At 41.7% G+C, this 26,133-nt stretch overlaps 1 protein-coding gene and 1 non-coding gene across 2 annotated transcripts; both read left to right on the forward strand.

Moving 5' to 3' along the window:
• The first annotated feature begins 376 nt into the window (after positions 1–376).
• On the forward strand, positions 377–1,344 carry LOC122004617 (adenylate isopentenyltransferase-like). Its single transcript, XM_042559474.1, has one exon. The coding sequence runs from the start codon at positions 377–379 to the stop codon at positions 1,283–1,285; it is 909 nt and encodes a 302-aa protein (XP_042415408.1). The 3' UTR covers positions 1,286–1,344.
• Positions 1,345–3,322: 1,978 nt separating this feature from the next.
• LOC122007490 lies at positions 3,323–3,429 on the forward strand. The gene has a single exon (XR_006118983.1). It is a non-coding gene; the product is annotated as a small nucleolar RNA R71 (small nucleolar RNA).
• The last annotated feature ends 22,704 nt before the right edge of the window (positions 3,430–26,133 follow it).

Genomic DNA, 26,133 nt, shown 5'->3' on the forward strand with positions numbered 1-26,133 from the left:
GTAAATCTAAGTAATTATTTTTTAGAAATATTAGTCTTAATATCATCTTCAAAATAATCAATTGACCATTAGAGTTAGCTTCTAAACACCCAAAATAAAATTGAAAAAATTATATTACAAGTTCACTTACAAAGTAGTTGATGTCATTTTTCTTTGAATTTATCTGAGCACATACTGCTTACTAAAATTGGAAAAAAAAATTGGTGGAAAACTGTTGTGGATTTCATATATAGCAGTCTACTAACGCAAAATTGTTTTACTCGCAGTTTTGTTTTTTTTTAAAAATAGAAATCTTATGTTACAATGAATTAATATATAAAGACCAAAATTAAAATTAAAATTAAAAAGTGAAGAGAGAAAGAAGAAGAAGAAGAAAATGTCGAGCCATGGCGACGAGGATGAAACGCACGGTGAAGAAAAGGACAGAATAGTCGTAATCATGGGCGCCACCGGCACGGGCAAGTCCAATCTGTCTATAGAATTGTCCGCCGCATTTTCCGGCGAAGTCATAAATTCCGACAAGATTCAAGTCTACCGCGGCCTCGACATCGTCACGAACAAAATCTCGAGGGAGGAGAGTCGCGGCGTGCCGCACCATTTGTTCGACGCGTTCGATCCCGCCGCCGGCGAGATGTCTGCCTCTGACTTTCAAGCCTTGGCGAGCCAGACAATCCGCGACATAGCCGCCCGCGGCTGCATCCCCATCGTCGTCGGAGGGTCGAACTCGTTCGTCTTCGCGTTGCTCACGGGTCTGTGCGATCCCGAACACTACGCGTCGCTCGAGCATCGATTGGATGAGCTGCGGTACGACGGCTGCTTCATTTGGATGCATGTGGATGCAGAGGTGCTAACAGAGAGCCTCGATCGGAGAATCGATGGGATGGTGGAGAGGGGCATGGTGGAGGAGCTGGATCGTTACTTCGCGACCGAAGAAGGTTCCAAGAATCAGCATCCCGGGCTGGGGAAGGCCATCGGGGTGTCGGAGTTTCGGGCCTACTTCACCGGGGAAGATGGGCGAACAGAGGAGGCGTTTGAGGCGGCCCTTGCGGCCATGAAGGCCAACACACGGGAACTGATGGAGAAGCAGGTTAAGAAGATCGAGCAACTGGCGTCGCTGGGATGGCCGTTGCTGCGGATGGACGCGACGGCGGCCGTGGCGGCCAAGCTGGCCGGGGTGCCTGACGCAGCCGTGGCCGAGGCCTTGGAGACTGACGTGGTGGGGCCGAGCAAGGCTGCTGTGGCAAGGTTTCTTCAAGGACTAAACGCTCATTCTTCTTCTGATTGATGTGGACTTAATTTGTACTCATCGTAATTAAATAAATGATTAAAGTATTGCGTGATTAATTACCATTATTATATAAAAAGTCATTAATTATACCATCTGTGAATTTATTTTGTTTCCTATTCACTATTTTTGAGATGGTCCATAATACAATAACTATCTATTTATGGTCACAATTTAATTATAATTAATTGTGATCCTTTTAGATTTATTTTTCTATCTAAGTTATAGATTCAGTTAGGATTAATGGTCGGAAGCTGTCGGTGGTGGGCAGGTGGCCAGGTTGTCGGGCACCACGTAAAGCGACGACCTTCGACCGCCTACCCTGACCCAAACTATAACTTGGATGAGAATATGAACTTAGGGAGAGATAGCAATCAATTGCGGTCACGATTAGACCGCAATTGCATTATGAACCATCCTCTAGTCTATAAAAAGTGAACCAAAGAATCCAGTTTCAGAGGCAATCCCCACTAAACTTGTTTCGCCGAGTCAACTTCTTCGAATAAGCTTTGGATGAGTATTTTCGTCGTTATGGATCGATTCCTAGAGAAAATAATATGTTATCATATGCCTTATCGAGAGTTATAGGTTGATATGACGAATAATGTAAGAACATCAAGTGGTATCAAATTCAAATGAGCTAGCTGACAAGAGAGTCAAAGTCTTGAAGGGTCAACTTAAACATTTTGGTCTCAAGCTAACTCCCGAAGGCCGATCGACGTGATGCCCTAAAGTTCGATTGGATAAAGTCGATCGAACATTAGCAAAGATCACGAAACCCCAATACATGTGACCAAGCATTCCCCAATGTTCTAATGAGCACACGAGAGGTTTCCTTGTATAGCATTGGCCAATCAGATGTTTTGAATCGGATATTTCAGGAGGACACAACTCCTCAGAGCCGATCGGATGTTACACGGGTCAGATCCTCTTAGTACCCGAGTGGCTAAGATCTATCGAATAGTTAATTCATCCAGCACCGCTCTAAGTCCACTAGAACTCTCTTCAAATTCTTCATCCTTCTTCAACATGACTAATCTTTGAGGAAAAAAGATTGCTTGGCTTTGAGGGTAAAGTGGAAGAGTTTCTTCAATCTTCTTGGTATTCTCCTCATCATCTTGAATTTGAACTGATTCAAGTGTTGGAGGAAAGAATTCTTTTTGAATTTTCATCCCTTTTGGAGCAGTCTTTTGAGGATCTCCCAAGGTCTGTCCGCTCCTAAGCTCAATTCTGTTGCAGTGTTCCATTAGATTGACATCAGGTTTTCCAAGAAATTGACCTGACGCTCTTAAAGATGAAGAAGCTATCTGGGCAATTTGGCTATCTTGCATTTTCTAGTGTTTCTCTGAATTATCCATTCTCTGATTTAATAGCTTGATTTCTTGCTTCAATTCGTTTTGACCAGAAATGACTTCTTCAAGCATTTTCTCTAATTTAGAAAATTGATAGCCTTGTGAAGGTTGTTGTTGTTGAAAGTTTTATTGCCCAAGCTGGTAGCTTAGTCTAGCCCCCGAGGATGGTCCTTGTTCTTGATTAGTACGATAAGAGAAGTTTGGATCATTCTTCCAACCAGGGTTGTTTATGTTGGAGTATGGATTGTTCTGTCTTTGATTGTAACTCATGATAGCATCACATTGCTAAAGTTGATTAATTTGTGCAGAGATGACTCCCAATGGGCATGAATCTTGAGCATGATCTGTGCTTCCACATATTTCACAAACACACACTATGACATTGACCGTGCTAGAATTTGTTCCCATATTTTCCAGTTTTTTAGTAAGAGCATCCAGTTTTGCAAACATCAAAGTAATTGCATCTACATCAAATTTTCCTAATGCTTTAATTGAGTTTGTTTATGAATAACCTCTACTTCTTTCTATTGCCCATTAATGATGGTTTTGTGCTACACTTTCAATAATGTTCTCAGCTTTATCTAGGCTTTTGTTTATAAGTGTCCCTCCGGTTGCAGAATCTAGAGACACTTTTGTATGATAGTTGATGTCATTATAAAATATATATAGAACTAGCTATTTTTCCAGTCTATGATGTGGGCATTGTCTGAGCATATTGTTGTATCTATCACATGCTTCAAATAATGATTCAGAGTATGATTGTCTAAAGCTTGCTATCAAATTTCTCATATGAACAGTGATCCTGTCTGGAAGCTGAGAAAACGAACCTGCCGGTGTGACGTGTCTGGAAGGTTAACCGCATCCTCATGACCCGGTCGATGAGCTGTCCGCTACGTTGACCAGATCGTCAGAATTCCTCCTCCGGTCAACTGTACCTGTATCCAGCGACCGGGTTCCCCCGGTCTCTGGTACCTCGGTGCTCGAGGCGAATCCTACAAATGCATAAATATCCGGATAATAATAGAATATTGAAATAAATGCAAAGAAGGTACGAGAACGTACCCTGGCCCAGGGGGGCGCCCTCTGATGGATGGATGAGCTGATAGTGATGCTGATCAAGTCATAGCGCGGTGGCCTGTGATCTAATGTAGCAGGGGTCCAAAGAGACGGCTCGCAGGCCGGATAATACCTGCAACTCCTAAGCATAATAACCCATCAACATAATAATGACGTGAATAGTGAAACCCATTGGCTCGATGGCTGGAACCCAATCCCAGCTCAAAGGCCGGCATAGGTAAACAGCATAAGTAGCGCCCGCTGCCGGAGGAGGCGACAGTGATGACAGCAGTCGCTGGAGGCAGCACTGAGTGCTGTAAGGGGCGGCGGCGGTCACTATAGGCGGCTATGCTAATCTCTGAGCCCAGCGCTAATGAGGACTCGACGGCGATGCGGAGCGCGATAGAGGCGTCACAGGCGCTGTGGAGCGCATTAGAGGACTAGCCGACGTTGTGGCTATGGCCGCGGAAGAAGGCGGCGGAGGCTGCTGACGGTGGCTGGCCGCAGGGGAGCAGACAGCAGCGAGGAGAGGAGGATAGATGGCAATAGGCGTCGGAGCTGTAACCGGCGAGAGGAGGTGGTTGCAAAGAAACATGAAGCAAGCCATGCCCCTATGTTCCTCCTAGCGGCGGCGCCTGGCGCCGGTGATGAGCTGAGCACGGGAGAGAGAGAGGTGGTCCTCCCCTCTGTCCCTGGCGGCGAACCAAACCCAAAAAAGTCCCTCTTCAAAAGTCGAACCCTGCTTCCCTTTAAAGTCAAACCTAATTGGACTTAAAAAGACCAAACTGTCCTTCCTTCACCAACTAATTACTCCCATGCCCTTACACAACCGGATCACAAGCCTCCCCTTCAAGTCTAGTCGAAGGAGGCGTGAGTCCGACTGACCGGACAGTCTATTGCAAAGAATTGAACCACTCTCGATGTCAAAGCCAAATCACTGAACCAATAATATGATGTCGCTCGAACGGTCGCTATAATAGTGGTGTCGAATGAAATAGTAATCAAGCCGAGCGGATCAAGTCGATAATCGGCCCGAGGCCGAGCGAATTACAAAACATCAAATGAGCGGCAAAACAACAAGCGCATGACGAGTGCAAGCATAGCAGACCGAACAACACGCTGGACAACAAGTAGACCGAGCGGACGAGCGATGCCTAGTACGCGACCATGAAGATACCGACCGGATGATCGAAGTGCAGTCGATCGGATGGATAGATGCTAGACGAACGCTGTCGTGCGAGCGATCGAAATGACGGCGATCGGATGGATAGATGTGGGGCGGGAGATGCCGCGCGTGCGACCGGAATGATGTCGATCGGTCGGATAAATGCCGGGCGGACGACTATGAAAGTGCTGACTGCGCAGCCTATAGGATATCGAAAGAACGATCGTGAAATGTCGACTGGCAATCGCGTGGTACTGAATAGGACGGTGCCGAGTGGATAGGATATCTCAAGCTGGTCCTCGACCGGTGTGATCGCTCGACCCGAGCGGGAGAGAATATCTGGCTGGTCCTCGACCCCGAACGGGGGAGATGAAATAACTAAAGCGCTCAACCCCGAGCAGGCGAGATAGAATATCTGATAAACTCGTCCATGTAGACGGTCTTCAAGCCGGGGTTTTTATAGTCGCCGGTTCGACTCTACGGTTTAACGTCTGGGCTAGACGGTCTTCAAGCCGGGGTTTTTATAGTCGCCGGTTCGACTCTACGGTTTAACGTCTGGGCTAGACGGCCCTAAGGGCTAATTCAAACCCGGCCGATCGGCTCGGGGGTCTTCACCATCGAGCCTGTGGCTCGTATATAATCCGCCCGGCCGATCGGCTCGGGGGTCTTCGCTATCGAGCCCTTGGCTCGGATATAATCCGCCCGGCCGATCGGCTCGGGGGTCTTCGCTATCGAGCCCTTGGCTCGGATATAATCCGCCCGGCCGATCGGCTCGGGGGTCTTCGCTATCGAGCCCCTGGCTCGGATATAAACCTCCCGGCCGATCGGCTCGGGGGCCTTCGGCTTCGAGCCCCTGGCTCGGATATAAACCTCCCGGCCGATCGGCTCGGGGGCCTTCGGCTTCGAGCCCCTGGCTCGGATATAAACCTCCCGGCCGATCGGCTCGGGGGCCTTCGGCTTCGAGCCCCTGGCTCGGATATAAACCTCCCGGCTGATCGGCTCGGGGGCCTTCGGCTTCGAGCCCCTCCCGGCCGATCGTCTCGGGGGCCTTGGTTCGAAGAACTACTACAAATCACATAACTAACCGAGAACAGATAACGGAAAGACTGACCTAGGTCATGAGGATAGTAGAACTCTCCGGCGTCGTCCATCTTCACGTTCCAGATCAGGCGCGTTCCCACAGACGACGTCAATTTGATCCTGTTTGGAAGCTGAGAAAACGAATCTGCCGGTGTGACGTGTCTGGAAGGTTGACCGCATCCTCATGACCCGGTCGATGAGCTGTCCGCTACGTTGACCAGATCGTCAGAATTCCTCCTCCGGTCAACTGTACCTGTATCCAGCGACCGGGTTCCCCCGGTCTCTGGTACCTCGGTGCTCGAGGCGAATCCTACAAATGCATAAATATCCGGATAATAATAGAATATTGAAATAAATGCAAAGAAGGTACGAGAACGTACCCTGGCCCAGGGGGGCGCCCTCGGATGGATGGATGAGCTGATAGTGATGCTGATCAAGTCATAGCGCGGTGGCCTGTGATCTAATGTAGCAGGGGTCCAAAGAGACGGCTCGCAGGCCGGATAATACCTGCAACTCCTAAGCATAATAACCCATCAACATAATAATGACGTGAATAGTGAAACCCATTGGCTCGATGGCTGGAACCCAATCCCAGCTCAAAGGCCGGCATAGGTAAACAGCATAAGTAGCGCCCGCTGCCCGTGCGCTCTTCGACTAGGAGGAGGCGACAGTGATGACAGCAGTCGCTGGAGGCAGCACTGAGTGCTGTAAGGGGCGGCGGCGGTCACTATAGGCGGCTATGCTAATCTCTGAGCCCAGCGCTAATGAGGACTCGACGGCGATGCGGAGTGCGATAGAGGCGTCACAGGCGCTGTGGAGCGCATTAGAGGACTAGCCGACGCTGTGGCTATGGCCGCGGAAGAAGGCGGCGGAGGCTGCTGACGGCGGCTGGCCGCAGGGGAGCAGACAGCAGCGAGGAGAGGAGGATAGATGGCAATAGGCGTCGGAGCTGTAACCGGCGAGAGGAGGTGGTTGCAAAAAAACATGAAGCAAGCCATGCCCCTATGTTCCTCCTAGCGGCGGCGCCTGGCGCCGGTGATGAGCTGAGCACGGGAGAGAGAGAGGTGGTCCTCCCCTCTGTCCCTGGCGGCGAACCAAACCCAAAAAAGCCCCTCTTCAAAAGCCGAACCCTGCTTCCCTTTAAAGTCAAACCTAATTGGACTTAAAAAGACCAAACTGTCCTTCCTTCACCAACTAATTACTCCCATGCCCTTACACAACCGGATCAAGTAGTTTTGCCTGGAGGTTAGAATTTGTCCAGAAATTGTTGCTCACATTGTTCCCAAGTGGATATACTGTTTGGCTCTGTCTCTCAAAGAAAATCCAAATAATAATAATCACACTGCTTCTGCTGGAAAACTTTTCATTTTCATTGTACCACAGATTTCATAGAAAACTTCAAGATGTTGATTAGGATCTTCGTGTGGTCCACCTCCAAACTGATTTTGTTATACCATAGTGATTATCGCAGGCTTGATTTCAAAATTATTGGCTTCAATAGATGGCATTGTGATGCTAGAACGAAGTCCTCTTGCATACGGTGCTGCATAATCTTTCAGTGGTTTGTTTGCCACATTTGAGTGTTCTTGTTCTTCTAGATGTCTTTGCGAGGTTTTTCTTCTATGAAAGGTTCTATCAATTTCTGGATCAAAAGGTAACAAATCACCTGCAAAGTTAGATCTTCGCATACAAAGAACAAGATCACATGTTTTTTTTTTCACAAAATTTTCTCACCGAAATACTGAAAATATAAAATGCACAATTTGAATTGCAATAAGGAAAATTACAGAAAAAGTAATAAGAAATGCAAGGTAAGATTGCGAAAATAGAATTTCTAAGACTAGTTACAACTATGTAATAGAAAAGAAAAGAAAAGTTTAGTCTAACTCAAATGATTATTTCTAATGTTATAGACGCAGTTCCCGACAACGGCGCTAAAAACTTGTTACTCAACCGCAAGTGCATGGTTTTGTCATCGGTAATAAAAGATTATCGATCTCACAGGGACTGGTTATAAGTACAAGAGACGTCTCACATAGAATTAGCTAAACAATTAACAAGGTAGCGAATGTACTAAGTAAGCAACTAGAAAATAGAAATAGGAAAGTAAATGAAGTATTTGGTTTTGTGAGTATTCTAGGAATTCGATTTCATTTTGATATTCATTGATGTAGCATGGTCCTCTAATTCATATCCTCAATTGACATACATTTGTAGGAAGTTGTCGGTTTTCTCTTACAGAAGACAACCGACAAGGGACTTTGATCTACACCTCTAGCGATTAGATAGTTATGATCCCTATGAAGTCCGTTAGCAGGATAGCCTATCACCAATGCCCCTTGGTCATACAACACAGAAACACATCACCACTCAATCCACATAAAGGTGTAGGAACTAAACGCATTCAACTATCCCACCTCCTTGTAGAGACTAGCTTCACCTTTCAAGGTGACCCCTAGACGTCTGTTAGCGGGGCAGCCTATCACTAACGCCCCTCGGTAACACAATCTAGGGTATCCCTCTACGAGATCCACAAGCATCACAAATATTCAATCAAACATGATAATTAGGTCCAAACACAAGAATCCACATAAGATCAAATAGATACAAAATATACCAACATCATCTAGATAGGAAATTGACATATCCATGAGATCTTACATCAAATCATACTACAAATACTCCCTTAATCCTAGAACAATGAATCTACTCCATAGTATAAAGATAGATATCCGAAAACAAGGAGATTACAAACATTTCAACCCCAATCGAGAAGAGAGAAAAGAAATGCTTATCTAGAGATGATGAGTGATCTTCGGAACTAATCCTTAGCTTCTGTAGTCGACATGGAGATGGAGATAGTCTTGGTTTGCCGGATCAAGGCTAGAGAAGGTGAAGAACAACCCCAAATTGGATCTCCCCAAAGGGAGAGCCTCCTCCCCTTTGAAAGAGGAAGAAATCCCCTTATATAGAGCAGGGTACGGGCACCACACGGCTTGTGCCATGGTTGTGTGGCCTTCACATGGCCTCACCCATTCTGCTCTCGGCCAGGGTCACACGGTCATGTGACCTTCACATGGTCGTGCCCTGCTTTGTCTCTAGATGGCTTACATGACCGTGTGGCTCATATGACCTAGCCAATCTTGGCTTCTGGAAATCTTGCACGGTCGTGTGGCACACATAGCCTAGACTTGCTTTCTCTCTGGAAGTGTTGCACAGCCGTGTAGATCTACACGACTATGTTCTGGATACGCTGTTGGGTGACACGACCGTGTGGATCCATACGACCATGTCATGCTTCTCCTCTGGTGAAGCTACACGCACCACACGGCCAAAGTCATTTTCCTCCTTGCTTCTTTGGCATGGTCGTGTGGCTCACATGGCCAGTGCTGTCTTCCTTCGCTTGTTGACTGGATCGACCACGAACATCATTTCCTCTCCAGATTCGACTCCTGTAAACAGAAAATACACAAGAGCATATCTTCGAATAAAGAAGAGTAATTATACTGAAAGTAAGATAAAGAGTATGAAAGTGCATAGCTAAAACATGCATAAAATATGTAAATGTGCGTCAAATCATACTAAGTAAGTGTATATAATCTATGCACATCACCTTCGATGAACAGTGCAAAGGCGCCTTCCAGCCTATGGAAGGTGCCTTCACTAGCCGTTAGCCGAGGATAAAGTTTTATCATTGGTGGATAAACTCTATCTGATGGAAGGCGCCTTGGACCTCTTTGAAGGCTAGCTCCTTGCAAACTGTGAATAACATTTTTCATGGGCTATAAAAAGACCCCTGGACCTAGGAAATTAATAACAACTCTTGTATTCATTTCCCACCACATTTTTGAGCGTTCAACGAGTGTAACAGGCTTCTCCGCCTACCCGAAGGAAATCTTTTTAGTGTTTTCTTTTACCTTGGATTAACAACCACCTACGTTGTAACCAAATAATTTTTTAGTCTCTTTTATTTTATTAATTATTCAATTTTCTTTTTATAAATGTGCTACTAATCTGAGTTAAAAGATTGAGAAGGGTTTAGCTTTGTTTTGTACAGGCAATTCACCCCCCTCTTGTCGACCCCGTTGCTCCAACAAATTTATCTTGCACTGCTTTAGGTCCACTAGAAGTCCTAACTCCCCACGAAGACCTCACAAAGGCTCAGCCTTTAGAAGTCCATTGGATATAGCAGAGTACAAGTCCGATTAAACTCTAACTGTAACGCCCGCCCCTCCTGCTAGTAGGGTGCGGGGTTACGTACTTAACCATTTCTATTTGCGGAAGCATATATGCATATTAACATTTCTTTTGAAAATAAAAACACTTAAAAATATTTTAAAGTCATACGGACAAAACATAACACACTAGTCCATGTTAACATAACCAAATAACTTAAGCAGGTCTTCATTTGTCTTACCCGAGCCACCACCACACACATCTCCTTGCCTCTCCTACAGCTCCTTCAGGTCATCCATTCTTTGCCCTTATCTGTGATACAAGAAAAGTAAGCTATAAGCACACAGGCTTAGTAAGACCCTTTCCTACTCACAAAATCCATACATCAATGTATAAACACATAAGCATTCAACCATAAAAAAAATATGATCATCTAACATCGTAAGGACATAGCATGTCATATCATACATCATAAGGAACATCATGCTACATCATGTCATAAATCAAAATATCATAAGAGCATAGCATGTCATTTTATAAATCATATCATATCAGCTCATAAATAACATCATGTTATATCATATCATAAATCCAAATATCATAAGAGCATAGCATGTCATTTTATAAATCATATCATATTAGCTCATAAATAACATCATGCTATATCATATCATAAATCATCATGACCTATAAATCATAAATCGTATCATGCAAGATGTCTTTTAAAACATATGTCATGTCATATGCAAGATGTTTTAAAGCATAGCATATAGTACTTGAACATAATATCATCATGAGGGCCCGGCTTGTACCACATACATACATAAATGCGCGCAATCCCTAGGACAGGGTAGCTAGCCCCAAACCTACTAAGGATCTAGGTCCGTTCATAGTCCGTCGACCTAGGGGCGTACTAAGGAGCCCATCCCTTTACTAGACCCGTTCATAGTCCGTCGGCCTAGGGGCGTTTATGGAGCCCACCCTTGGTACAAGCCATACAAAGTAAAATATCATATCATGGTTCATATCATAACATAACCCATCTTATCTTATCATATCATGAGAAGTAAAACATGCATATTTGGGCACACAGCACATGCATGGATCATAAACATACATAATGAACATGTCATTTATCACATCATAAAACATGCATATTTGGGCACACAACACATGCATGGATCATAAGCATATATAATGAACATGTCATTTATCACATTATAAAACATGCATATTTGGACACACAGCACATGCATGGATCATAAGCATACATAATGAACATGTCATTTATCATATCATAAAACATGCATCTTTGGGCACATAGTACATCATAAAAGACTCAATCATGCATAACATTAGTAAATAACATTTCCTAATACATAACACATCATGTGAGGCATACCTAAGCTTTTAAACTCATAATGGCCGAACCACTCATAAGGAGAAAACCAAGCTATAGGCAACATGCAAGTGTGAACACTTAGCTAAATTCATATCATATTCTCAAGAGGTACATGAGCATGCTAGGTTAACTTTTTAGCTTCTCTAAGCCCTAGTTTTGTTCTTGGCCGAAACATACATGAAGGAAAAGCTAACTTTAAAACAATATATAAGCATGAACACCTAACTACATTCATATCACATTATCAAGAGATACATGAGCATGCTAAGTTAACTTTTAACTTCTCTAAACCATAACTTTGGGTTCTTGGCCGAACCATCCATGAAGAGAAAACTAGGTTTTAAACAACATATAAGTATAATCACCTAGCTAAATTCATATCATGTTATTAAAAGATACATAAGCATGTTAAGTTAACTTTTAGCTTCTTTAAAACCCTAATTTTGGTCTTGGCCGAAACACACATGAAGGGAAAACTAGGTTTTTAAATCAACATATAAGCATAATCACCTAGCTAATTCATATCATATTATTAAGAGATACATGAGCATGCTAGGTTAACTTTTAGCTTCTTTAAAACCCTAATTTTGGTCTTGGCAGAAACACACATGAAGGGAAAACTAGGTTTTTAAATCAACATATAAGCATAATCACCTAGCTAAATTCATATCATATTATTAAGAGATACATGAGCATGCTAGGTTAACTTTTAGCTTCTCTAAACCCTAATTTTGGTCTTGGCCGAAACACACATGAAGGGAAAACTAGGTTTTTAAATCAACATATAAGCATAATCACCTAGCTAAATTCATATCATATTATGAAGAGATACATGAGCATGCTAGGTTAACTTTTAGCTTCTTTAAAACCCTAATTTTGGTCTTCGCCGAAACACACATGAAGGGAAAACTATCTTTAAACAACATTCAAGCATAAGAAAAACCAACCTAATCCCTTAACCTAGCATACATATCATAAGGATGTAGTAAACATGGTTAGTTTAGGTCTTAAGCTTTCCTAGGTTCTTCATCTATACTTGGCCGAAAGTTCATGTTTAAAAATCTAGGTTTTAAGTCAACATACAACATGAGAACATTAACTAGCTTCTTATACTAGGGTACTTATCATAAGAACATAATGAACATGATTTATTTAAATCTTGATCTATCCAAATCTTTCCTTTTATTTTATACTTGGCCGAAAGTTCCAACTTGTGACCCTAGGTTTTAAGCATTCTACTCCTATGTGAAAACAAAAGCAACTTGTACCACAGGTGAGGGGATACTTACATCCTTTCGCTTGTGGTTTTTCTTAAGAAAAGATACTCTAGAAACAAAGGAAGAAGAGAGCTTCTTCTTCTAGCACTCCCTTTGATTTCTCTTGCTTGGAAGGGGTAGACCTTGAATGCTCCTTCTTGTAAATTAGTTTTCTTGGAGAGGAACCTTAGCTTAGCTTTTGGAAATGAGGAGAAGGAGAGCTTTTGGTTTCGGTGGAGAATGAAGAAGGAGAAGGAAGAAGGAAGAAAAAGAAAGGATTAATCACTTGTCTTTTCTTCTTTCCATCCTATTTATTTCCTATGTAATGAACATACCTTCATTCATCCCCCTTAGCCCTCCCTTCACTCTTTTAATTCCACGAAAATAGAGAGAAGGAGGGAAGTAAACAACTTGTCTTTTGCTTGCGTCTTCTTTTAACCAAGAGGAAGAGGAAGTAAGCTATTTGGTTTTCTCTTGTTCCTTTATTTAACCATCCTCTCATCTTTAACTAATATTTCTATTCTTTCCTATTTACATATCATTTATGTCTCTAGTGGTTCTATGCACCAATTTAACTCTATCATTTGTGGGAGGTTCAAGGTTCAATCCTTGACCTCACCTCTTTTTATTTTGGTTTCTATTTTTCTCTTTCTTTATTTTATTCTTCTATTTTAAAGAAAAATACTCCTAAGTATAGCTTAACATTTTGTGGGCATTACACTAACAAGGTTGATTCTGCTGAAGGGACATCACTGGAGGCATAACTAAGCCTAAATTCCTCATTTGCGGGCCCACAAGGTCTTCTCTTAAGCGACATGTGTCCACTACTAAAAGATATCAACTAAAGGTTCGTTAAGCCATTTGGCCCATCAACTAACTGTCTCATTAAATGTCCCGCAGGAGCTTGTTAGAAAATCCCTGATACGTATCTATACAACTCATACTTGAGACAACCCTACCATCCCTACGAGGAGATGGCCAGGTACTGTTTAAGTATGGTGGTAAGATAGGTTAAATTAAAGATGATACTCATGATAAGACACCTCCTTACATGTGTCAAGGACAGAAATACTATTCCTTTCTCCATGCTTAGGTAACTTCGGCAACGTTTTTAACTGTTCGTCGTTACCATTTTCAACGACTTAGATTTAGCCTCAAATTAACTTGAATATCGGAGTGATTACGCTGGGGACCCCTCCCTGACCCGTCTATTGACGTCTTCTTCTCTCTTTTCGTTCTATGAAGTGACAGGTTAGCCCCAAGCTTTGGTGTTTCTTAGTTCAAGGTATTCTTGTAGTCAATGTGTAGGTCACCTCATTAGCAGTACATCTTCATTGATTTCAAACAAGAATATTGATGAGATCTTTCCGATGTTTAAATCATCGTGGAGCTCCAAAATAGTAGAAAAGAAATGACAAAAAAATTAATACACTAAAGTAGATGAAAGAGCATAGACTATAGAATGAATTATGACGCCTCCTAGATTTGTACCCTCCCCTGGCCCTCATCTTACATACCAGAGAACGACCTAGACAATGTCAAGATCATGTGGAAAAAAGGCGAAATCACTCGCCCCCAGCGCCCCCGCTGCACCCGACCCAAGGCCATCATGAGGGAGGTAAATCACAACATCCTGAGCGAGCATGTGGCAGGTGGGGTGAGTTACACAGAGACCAGAGATTTACGCCCCGACTACCCTGAGTTTCGACCCCGCGACCTCATGTGATAAGCATCCCATCACATATCAATTTAGATGACCTGTGGGGTTGACAATGTCAAGATCATGCACCTTATCAAAGGGTATCATTGTAACCACCATGTCTTTAAAGAGTGTTGTTGTTACTGCCGTCGACCCTTCAGTAACTATTGTACCTCTTCACATGCCAGGAGGTTGGGAAGTCGAGAGTTCAACGAGTCGATGACTCAGGAAGTCCAGAGGTTGGCATGTTGGGAGTCTTGAACCTACCAAATCCTGACTTTATTCTAACCCAATCAGAAACTTATCATGTGGAAATTTACTTATCTCAATATTATATATATATTTTTTCCTGTCTTTTATCTCGATCACTAGTGGTAAAAAAATGAAATCATCTTCTTAACCGTCTCTCAAAAGTGACCTAACATACTCTGAAAATGAATAAAACATAGAGCTTATTCAGGCTTAACTTAACGATCTTTCTAACCGAGCAGTCTTTTATCTCGGTCAAGCTTGTAATTAAGGTAGTTATTGTTCTTCATTCTAACTTTGACATCTTTCTTTAAATCCAGAATCAGGCATCGTGCATTTGCAATTTAGATAAATTAAATTATACGATTCATCCTGTTCATTGGAAAGATGAAAACAATTATTTTTTAAAAAAAATCAATGTTTATTTAGTGAAAAATGATGAACTATTTATGCTTTATTTATTATAAAATAATAGACAAATAAATTTAAAAATTTATCCATGGATTATTTTTCACGAGCAAGGGGGTGCTCAAGCACACCCCCGCTCCTTCTAGATTCGTCACTGTGGCCTTGTATAGCTATGAGCTATGGACGGTCCCGCACATAGTTACCTTGTTTGGCCATAAACAAGTTCGGATTCTCTGGTCCTTTATCCCTGATCCTCTAATTTTTTCGGGTATCTTTCATCAAGTGAATTCATTTGGAAGAAATTATCATATAAATTATCTCAATTTCGTAGCTAACTTATGATTTTTTTTTTTTACTTTATCAATATATTTAATTGGATTTTTTTTTCTAACTGTGATCCTTAGATAAAAAAATCTAATTAAATATATTAGTAATGTAAAAAAGAAATATAAAAGTATTGTAAGTTATATGTGCGTGAAATGGTAGCAATTTAGATGATAATTTTTTGAACCGGCAACGATCGGCCCCGTGCGATTGTCCGCCACAACAAGTTCCGTGTGGCCGCCAGTGATGCGCAACCTTGCTCCCGGGTGCGGCCAACTTAGCTTGTATGTTGTCGTCAACGATTTCGCATACAGCCACGAATAAGCCATGGATCAAGATGGGTCATCTACCAATTTTTTTTTTTTAAAAAATAAAATATCGTTGAAAAACGTCTATCGTGGATATGGCATGCATGGCTAGTTTCCAAAGAAATAATATTATAAATAATTATTTTTCTCGAATATATTAATACATTTTAAGAAGGAGGTTACATAATACAATTGACATTCTAAACCCTGCCAACATTAACACTGACATCATCCCATCATATTAACAATAACATTCAATACTATATTTACATCACACACATAATAGCAACAAGAATAAGGTCATCGTGTAGAATCGAAGAAGTACTATAGACGAGATAAATTAGCGCATCGTTTTTTTTTTACAGTTTTTTAAGAGACAGCAGTGACAATTAAAACAAGGCTAAAAAAAAAAAAAAAAAAAAAAAAAAAAAGAAGACATATTTCATAGTCTGCGCTTATTAGTCTAAAGTTCATGATTGTTAATTACTTTCGATGGATAATTTACTATCAATCCATCGATTATAAAATATTACGATTGGTAATACGTTTACTATCCTTAAAAATGAAATACGAATAAGTCGAAATGAAATAAATAACCAAGTATACCGACAATATCGAGATGTGGACTTCTGTGCATTTGTCAAAGTAGTGTCTCGGCATATCGATCGGTGTGGCATTGGCATTTCGGGAGTGAGACAGCAGTCGGAGCACTTGGAAGCTTGATTGAAACAGTATGTTGAGCTCTTGACTAATGTCCTTTATATAGGCTAACTTACGGGTGTAAAAGAGTCAAACCGCTCGCGAGCTATTCAGGTCTTAATTTGAAAAAAAAAAATTTGTTCGAATTCATTCGATTAAGTTAACGAGTCGAGTTCAAACCAAATTTTGAGCTCGAAAACATTATCAAGCCGAACTCGAGCATAACAGTATTTGGTTTATGAGTTCGCAAACATGTTCATTTAAATATTTGCGAACATGCTTGGTATATATATAATGAGTTTTTTTCGAGCCGAACTTGAGCTATTTAATTTTATTATGAGTCGAGCTCGGGCTTAAGAACTAAAGCTCAAATCAAACTCAAGCTGAGATCGAGCTTAGGAATAACGAACCGAGCCTAAGATCGAGCCTTTTATTGTTCAACTCGGCTTGGTTCGGTTTGATTACACCTATAGGCTGACTCCAAGTGACTGAATCAGCTCCAAGCGCCTTAATTGAGGCCTATGGTCTAATCGCCTTTAGTCACTAACTTATCCATGTCCAGGTGTCTTGATCCCTTCCGGACGTTTGGACCACCGACGTGGCTGCGCCTAGGCAAAGCTCTATCCAAGTCACCTTTATTCCTTCTCGGGTGCTTGGATCCCTCTTGGGTGCCTAGAAGCTGATGTTTGCCAGCCAACCAGAGCATGTCAACTCAGCCACTCACGTGGTTGGATTCAAGCCAACTTGGGCGCTTGGATCTTATATGGTTGTCCGGACGTTTGGGTACCTGATCTCTTCCAGGTGCTTGGAATGCCCTAACTCAAGCCACCTTTGATTTCCTACATCATAGATGATATCGTGAGTAGGGAAGAGCCCTTCAATGAGGCCCAGGGTTCAATAGGTCAACACAGGTGTCGGTTAAAGTCCAAGATAGGTAAAAAAGCCAAGTAGTTGGCCTAGCAGGATCTCTTTTCCCGATCAACTATTGTCGACGGGCAGTCCCTCACGAGGACCCATTCCTCATCTCTACTAACCACTCATGGGAATCCACTCCCTGTTCTCTCCTGATCAGCTAGCGTCAATCGGGCAGTCCCTCAAGGTGACCCACTCCCTGGCTCTACCGAACACTCATGGGGATACACTCCTCGCTCTCTCCCGATCGACTACTATCGATCGGATAGTCCCACAAGGAGACCCACTCCCCAGCTTTGTCGGACTCTCACGGGGATCCACTCGTTCTTCCAATCGGCTACCATCGATCAGACAGTCTCTCAAAGGTACCTGTTGGGGCAATTTCCCCAGGTCAAGGTTGACCAGTTTGACTAAGCTTGAGTTGAGTTAAGCTTGAGTCGGGATTTGAATTTTGATGTTTGACAATATAAGGAGATTGCTGGAGCAATCGTCTGGTTATGGAGATGGTCAAAGGGTTGACCAGGTTGATGAGAATACAAGTCAAGTAGGTCAAGGTTGACAGGAGACTTGATTGGGAAGTCCTAACTAGAGTTTAGGCAGTGGAGAAAGTCCTGGTGAGGAGCCAGACATTTGGAAAGTCCTGGTGAGGAGCCAGGCAACTGAAAGTCCAAGTGTGATCTTGGCAAAGGCAATTGGGAAGTCCTGGTGAGGAGCCAGGCAAAGGTTGTAAGTCCAAGCATGTGGTCTTGGCAAGGTAAGTCCTAGTGTGACTTGGCAAGGAGAACTCGATAACTAGGATGACGCCGAAGGAAGCTCTTGAAGGTAAGGCGTGAAGGATGGGGAGATATCCGAGGGACGCAAGGCTGATAGAGGAGGCTAGAAGGCTAGAGGCTAGTTCGAGGTTGGTCGAGTGTGGTGGTATAATCCGACAACTAGGATAAGGCCGAAGGAAGCTCCTAAAGGCAAGACGTGAAGGATGGGAGATATCTGAGGGACGCAAGACTGATGGAGGAGGTTAGAAGACTAGTTCGAGGTTGGTCGGGTATGGCCGGATGCTAGGCATGATGTACCAACAGGTCATGAATTGACCGGATGTTGGTTTTAGGGGGCTTTAAACTTGATTGGGCAAGTCCACAGGAGCTGGATCGATCAACCGGACGATTGGCTCATGCCCAATCGATCGGTTGATCGATTGGGAGAGCACTCGCGACAAAGGGTTCTCCCAATCGATCCATGGATCAATTAGGAGCCTTTGCCGATCGCACAAAAAGCCTCCTAATCGATCGGTCGATCGATTGAGAGGTTGGATTTTCGTGCGATATCTCTGGAAATCGCACGAAATACAGTGAATCGATTGGGCAATTGATTCAGGGGATTTCCAGAGAGCATAGAGGTGCTCTGGATCGATCGGCTGATCGATCCAAAGCCACCCCAATCGATTGGGAGCAATCCAATCGATTGGGATTCGACTGTTGGCGCAGATAAAGGCATTGGCGTGCGATTTCTTAGGTAGAACTTCATTCATTTTCTACACGAGCTTGCAAGGGCAATTTCCACAGCTTCTCCATAGCTCTCCCCGCCAGTCTTGAAGATTCTTGGAGGCACTTCCAAGTCAAGATGCGAGTTACGACAAGAAGAAGAAGAAGCTAGGATTTTATTATATAAAATCTTGTAAGAGTTATTTTTATTTGGCTTTCTTCTTGCTTATTGTTGTATTGTGAGCTTGTAAGGCTTCTCCGCCTTCAGTAGTTATTGCAAATGAGGGTTTTTATAGTGGAGGGTGTGTGAGTGTGTGGATCCTTGGACTAGTCACCTCTTCTTGAGGTGGATACCAAGTAAATCTACGTGTTAGCGTTGTAGTGTGTCGTTTCTTGTATTTTCTGTTGCACATCGTCACAAGAAGCAAACAACAACAAGACGAAGAAAACCGACGTAAGCGCGATGAAACGCTGTTCACCCCCCTCTAGCGGGCACATCAGTTCCAACAATTGGTATTAGAGCGAAGTCGCTCTTCTACGGACTAATCGCCAATAGAGCAAGAAGCTAGAGGAAGAAGAAGATGGAGCTTGAACGACCGCTCGGATGGGATATCCGAATTCCACCTCCGTATGACAAAGAAGACTTCAATTATTGGAGGACGAGGTTGGAAACTTGGTTCCATTTAGATTGGAATCAATGGGTTGCTTTGGAAGATCCATCTGAGCCTCCAAAAGATAAAAAGGGGAAGCGCCTTTGACCTCGACATTGGACTGAGGAACAAAAGTAGCAAGCGGAGGCGGATAAGGAGGCAACAAAAATTTTGTTAAATTTGTTACCTTCTAATATCCTTTTGAGTGTAGGTGAATACACAAGTTCATATGATCTTTGGAAAAAGATCATCGCCTATCATGAAGATCCATCACAATTCCAAGGAGTAGATGAGCCTAAGGAGGAGGGTTCATTGGTTAAAGAAGAGAAGGACCAATCGGATGTTGACACGAGGGCAACATTCGAGGAAGTAAAGAAAGAGGAGAAGGAAGATGAGGAGAGATCATCCACATCTTCAAGAGAGGAAGAGGTGGAAGCATCCATATCCTCAAGGGTTGAAGAGGTGGAAGCACCCACAACCTCAAAAGGAGAAGAAGAAGAAGATGATGCAACCTCCACAATTCAAGCTACATCAAATGGAGAATCAAGCATCATCCCTACAAGCAAAGGTATGAAAACTTTAATTGAAAATAACAAAAATCATATCATTTGCTTTGAGTGTAGGGAACATGAACACTATAAGAGCAAGTATCCAAAATTGGCCAAGAAGAAGGGCCAAGTAGTACCTAAGGGCAAGGAGAAGCCCAAAGAGACAATCCCCAAAACAAAGAAGAGCAAGGAGCATATTGTGTGCTTCTCGTGCAATCAAAAAGGACATTATCGGAGTCAATGTCCAAAGGGGAAGAAAATAATGAAAGTCAAAGGAGGAAGCATAAGTTTAGGGGGAGCTTCCAAGATAAAAACCAAGGTATTATTTAATGAATCTATTGCTTTGACACATGATAAAAAACATGCTAGAAATAATTCTTATCATCTTAATGATATTTATCATGAAAATAGGAGGCATGATGGATTTAAGGATAAATATATTCCTCCTCATGCTAGATTTACCATACCTAAGTTTAGGAAGGTAGATAGCAACTTAGGCAATAATTCTAAGGACTTTAGATATATGCCTAAAAATAGAAATGCTCAAGGATTCAATGAAAACCCAAAATCTAGGGATTTATGGAGTGAAAACCAAGTCTTGAGGACAAGACTTGATAGTTTAGAAAGGACCTTAGCAAGAATGGAAAACATGCTTAGGGGTCAAAATGAGCATAACCTAGGAAAAGCTAGATAAGAGTCATCCAATGGCTATAAAGGTTTGGGATATAAACCTAAAGTCAAGAAGGATGTGACTTCTTTTCATAGGGTTCCATATAGCTATGGGACCAACCCTAGGTGTAAAGGTCAAGTCAAGGATACTAGGGAAGGAATCCCTAAAGGTTTTTTTGGCAAGACCAATGTGACTAAGACTTCTATGAAGTCTAACAAAGTCACAAAGAAAGTCACAAGGGAGGTCATCCCTAAAGTTGATCTAGTAAATGTGACTAAGGCTCCAAAAAGGCCTAATAAAATCACAAAGAAGGTTACAAGGGAAGCAATTCCTAGAGTTGACCTAGTAGAAGTGACCAAGGTTTCTAAGAAGCCTAGAAAGGTCTTTAGGAAGGTGACTAGGGAAGTCATCCCTAATGAGTACCTAGAGCATCCAAGGAGTACCAATAGGTTTTGGGTTCCTAGGAGCATATTCTCTACACCTTAGATGTGTTAGAGAGTGTCAACTTCAATTGGAAAGGTAGTTAACCCAACATTGGTAAAATTGGCACTTGAGAGCATTTTCAAGGTTTCACTAACCTTTGTAAATGAAAAAGGATTATTAGTGTTATTCTTTGAAAGAGTAAAATGTATCAAAATTTGAGGAGTTGAATCTAATTTAAATTGACACACTTGAGAGAAGCAAAAGTAATGCCAAATTTGGAATTCAACATTTTATTATGGAATTAAGGGAAATGTAAACCTTAATCTAAATTGTCACTCTTGGAAAGGGTAACATGTGCCAAATATTAAGGAATTATGTTTGAATTAAATTGGCACAATTGGGAAAACATAAGAAATACCAAATTGGGATTTTGGTATTTTCTTAGGGTAATTAAAGGAAAATTTAGGTCCTAATGTAAGATGTTTACTCTGTGGAAGAGTAAAATATGTCAAACCTTGAGGATTTGAACTTAATTTAAATTGACACATTTAGAAAAGGATAAGAAATGCCAAGTTGGGATTTTGGCATTTTTTTTAGAAGGTTAAAGGCGAATCTAAGCCTTAATTTGATTTCATTTACTCTTTGAAAGAGTAAAATGTGTCATACTTTGAGGAATTTATTTAATTTAAAATGACACAAATTTAGAAAGGGAAAAGAAATGTTAAAATTGGGTTTTGGCATTTTCATGGGAAATCATGAGCAATCTAGGGTTAAATTTTGAGTTAGCTAGGGTTAAGAATACTTAGATAGGTAATCTAGGTAAATTTTATTTATGCTAACTTTCCATGATTGTTTGCCCATCATATGGCATGAAATTATATTTAGCATTCATTTTTATTATGAAAAACATAAAAATATCATGTCATGTCATACATACATCATGTAGCTATAGTATGTTTTTCTTTTGAAAATTACTTATTTTGATGTATGCCATGTAACATCATGCATTATTTTAATTCCCTTGCTATTAAGGACAAATGTCATCTATTATAAATGGTAAATATTCCAACAAGTGGGAGTATACCAAGTGACATCCTATGTGGATGATCATAAATCTCATAATGTCTAGATAGATATGCATGATCCTTTAGTTTAGGGCAAGACCAAATATACATCTCACAAAGAACTATAAGGTGACTTGTATGCATTTTAATACACGTTAGATACAAGTGAGATGTTAGGATGGTGAACAAAACTCAAGATGTTGATTTAGTGCATCTTGTTGAGTTTTAAGTTCATCAAAACACATAATTATGTGTTTTCCAATCATTGGGAAAGCTAATGTACAAGTCATGTGCATTGAGCCCAAGGAATATGATTGGATATTGGCTTTGAAAATGATTTTAAAATTCTTTTGGAAAACCTTGGTGAACACTATCTTTTGATAGTGATCATCATTGAATAGTTAGACACAAACTTGAAGAAAACACTAAAGTTTTTACAAGTTTTTAAATTTATGTCAATCCTTAAAAATAAGAAGTATTTTCATAGAAAACTATTTTTCCTTGATAATATATAACCTAAGTAATATCTACATAAAATTTCACGTTTTTTAGAATTTTGTAGAATTTTTGGAGAATTTTTGAAGTTGGCTGAAGTCAACTTTCAAACATATCAGGCATTCAATCGATCACCCGATCGATTGAGCTGCCTCAATCGATCAGGCGATCGATTGAGAAGGCATTTTACGCAAATAGAAATGCAGTGGATCGATCCACCGATCGATCCACACTGCTTCAATCGGTCCATTGATCGATTGAAGTGCAAGGTTTGACTGAAAAAGGTTGTTTTCAACATTTTAAACCAACCTTAGTCTATAAAACCTTTCCTAACCCCTTGGAATACATTTGTAGACATTTAGGGGGAGTTTTTCTTGATGAAAATAAGTATGGATTGATTAAGATAAATCAAGGTGAAGTTTAGGATGGGGTTTAGTTTTAATTTCAAATTTTGGAACCTCAAAACTTTAATTTTTGATTTTCAAGGGGGCTAAACCTTCATGATGGATAATACTCAGGGTCGAGTATTGTGGAGCAATGGAAGATTGGTATCTTCATTGTTGGGATAATAAATACTCTTGGATGAGCATTGTGGAGCAGATTACTGCTCAAGGGGGAGCATTTGGTTAATGAAGGGGATCGGACCTTCATTGGTAAACTGAAAAATGCTTTTAGATGAGCATTGAGAAGAAGATTACTACTCAAGGGGGAGCATTGGGTTAATGAAGGGGATCAGACCTTCATTGGTAAAGTGAAAAATACTCTTGGATGAGCATTGAGAAAATAATCATTGCTCAAGGGGGAGCATTGAATACAATGAATGGGAGTTTCATTGTGAAGTTGATGCATGCTCTAGGATGAGCAGTGTGAAGTGAAATAGAGCTCAAGGGGGAGCTTTGGCAGCAATGAAGTATATGAGATCTTCATTGTGGGGTTGTTAATAACATATGAGATTGTAAACAACGTAGAGTTAATTTTTCTGGAGAAGCGTTTGTTTTCAGTTTTTGATGTGTGACAAAGGGGGAGAATGGAAGATTAAGTTATGCCTTAATCCCAAGCAGGGGGAGTTTGCCTTCTAGGAAAGGGAGAGAATGAAGGGAACCTTCATTCAAGCCTTGTGATAAAGAAGAGGTTAAGGCTATGAGATTTAGCTTTGTGATAAAGAAGAGGTTAAGGCTATGGGACTTAATCTTGGTATAAAGAAGAGGTTAAGATTATGAGATTTAACCTAACTTAGAGGTATTGTCAAACATCAAAAAGGGGAAGATTGTTGGGGCAATTTCCCCAGGTCAAGGTTGACCAGTTTGACTAAGCTTGAGTTGAGTTAAGCTTGAGTCAGGATTTGAGTTTTGATGTTTGACAATATAAGGAGATTGCTGGAGCAATCGTCTGGTTATGGAGATGGTCAAAGGGTTGACCAGGTTGATGAGAATATAAGTCAAGTAGGTCAAGGTTGACAGGAGACTTGATTGGGAAGTCCTAACTAGAGTTTAGGCAGTGGAGAAAGTCCTGGTAAGGAGCCAGGCATTTGGAAAGTCCTGGTGAGGAGCCAGGCAACTGAAAGTCCAAGTGTGATCTTGGAAAAGGCAATTGGGAAGTCTTGGTGAGGAGCCAGGCAAAGGTTGTAAGTCCAAGCATGTGGTCTTGGCAAGGTAAGTCCTAGTGTGACTTGGCAAGGAGAACTCGATAACTAGGATGAGGCCGAAGGAAGCTCTTGAAGGCAAGGCGTGAAGGATGGGGAGATATCCGAGGGACGCAAGGCTGATAGAGGAGGCTAGAAGGCTAGAGGCTAGTTCGAGGTTGGTCGAGTGTGGTGGTATAATCCGACAACTATGATAAGGTCGAAGGAAGCTCCTGAAGGCAAAACGTGAAGGATGGGAGATATCTGAGGGACGCAAGGCTGATGGAGGAGGCTAGAAGACTAGTTCGAGGTTGGTCGGGTATGGTCGGATGCTAGGCATGATGTACCAACAGGTCATGGATTGACCGGATATTGGTTTTAGGGGGCTTTGGACTTGATTGGGCAAGTCCACAGGAGCTGGATCGATCAACTGATCGATTGGCTCATGCCCAATCGATCGGTTGATTGATTAGGAGAGCACCCTCGGCAAAGGGTTCTCCCAATCGATCCATGGATCAATTGGGAGCCTTTGTCGATCGAACAGAAAGCCTCCCAATTGATCGGCCGATCGATTGGGAGCCTCCAATCGATCGGCTGATTGATTGGGAGGTTGGTTTTCGTGCGATATCTCTGGAAATCGTACGAAATACAGTGAATCGATTGGGCAATCGATTCATGGGATTTCTAGAGAGCATAGAGGTGCTCTGGATCGATCGGCCGATCGATCCAAAACCTCCCCAATCGATTAGGATTCGATCGTTGGCGCAGATAAAGACATTGGCGTGTGATTTCTTCGGTAGAACTTCATTTATTTTCTACACGAGCTTGCAAGGGCGATTTCCACAGCTTCTCCACAACTCTCCTTGTCAATCTTGAAGATTATTGGAGGCACACCCAAGTCAAGAGGCGAGTTACAACAACAAGAAGAAGAAGCTAGGGTTTTATTGTATAAAATCTTGTAAGAGTTATTTGTATTTGGCTTTCTTCTTTCTTATTGTTGTATTGTGAGCTTGTAAGGCTTCTCCGCCTTTGATAGTTACCGTAAAGGAGGGTTTTCATAGTGAAGGGTGTGTGAGTGTGTGGATCCTTGGACTAGTCACCTTTTCTTGAGGTGGATACCAAGTAAATCTACGTGTTAGCATTGTTTCTTGTATTTTTCATTGCACATCATCACAATAAGCAAACAACAACAAGATGAAGCAAACCGACGCAAGTGCGACAAAACGCTAGTCACCCCCCTCCAGCGAACACATCGGTCCCAACAGTACCCACTTTCTAGCTTTGCTGGATGTTCACGAGGATCCGCTCCCTATTCTCCCCCGATTGGCTATTGTCGATCGGAAAAGGGGTCAAAACTGTTGGAGTGTATACTTAAAAGTTTAGCTTTTGTACACATTTATTTTGAAATAAAGAATCACATTGGTCAAATGTTTACATTTATTTATTAAATGTAATTGTTCAATTAATTTATATAGTAGATAACATGGAGTGTGGAGTCACACTTAGAAGATCATGTTGTCGGTTCTCTATAAATTATAAACAGTTGCTCACGACTAAGATGGAAAGGAACAAACCATCAGAATAGACGTAGTGTAATTACGTATTAGTTTATCTTGACTAATAAATTACACTAATACACTTTAAGTGTATTGAGTAGGATCATTTAGGTAAGTTCTTTTTGTACTGACTTAGTAAAAAAACTAGACCTTAGTTATTATGGAAGTGTGTGCTCTTAATCCCAATATAATAACAAGCATGTATATTTAATATTTATTTCTTTGACTTATCAAAGGGTGAGGTTTAGCTCGATAAA

Source organism: Zingiber officinale, chromosome 7B (genome assembly GCF_018446385.1).
Source record: "Zingiber officinale cultivar Zhangliang chromosome 7B, Zo_v1.1, whole genome shotgun sequence".
In the NCBI taxonomy this organism is placed as follows: domain Eukaryota; kingdom Viridiplantae; phylum Streptophyta; class Magnoliopsida; order Zingiberales; family Zingiberaceae; genus Zingiber; species Zingiber officinale.

What these genes read in the sequence shown, in the direction of transcription:
- LOC122004617 (XM_042559474.1), top strand. Translation starts at nt 377, where the DNA reads ATGTCGAGCCATGGCGACGAGGATGAAACGCACGGTGAAGAAAAGGAC.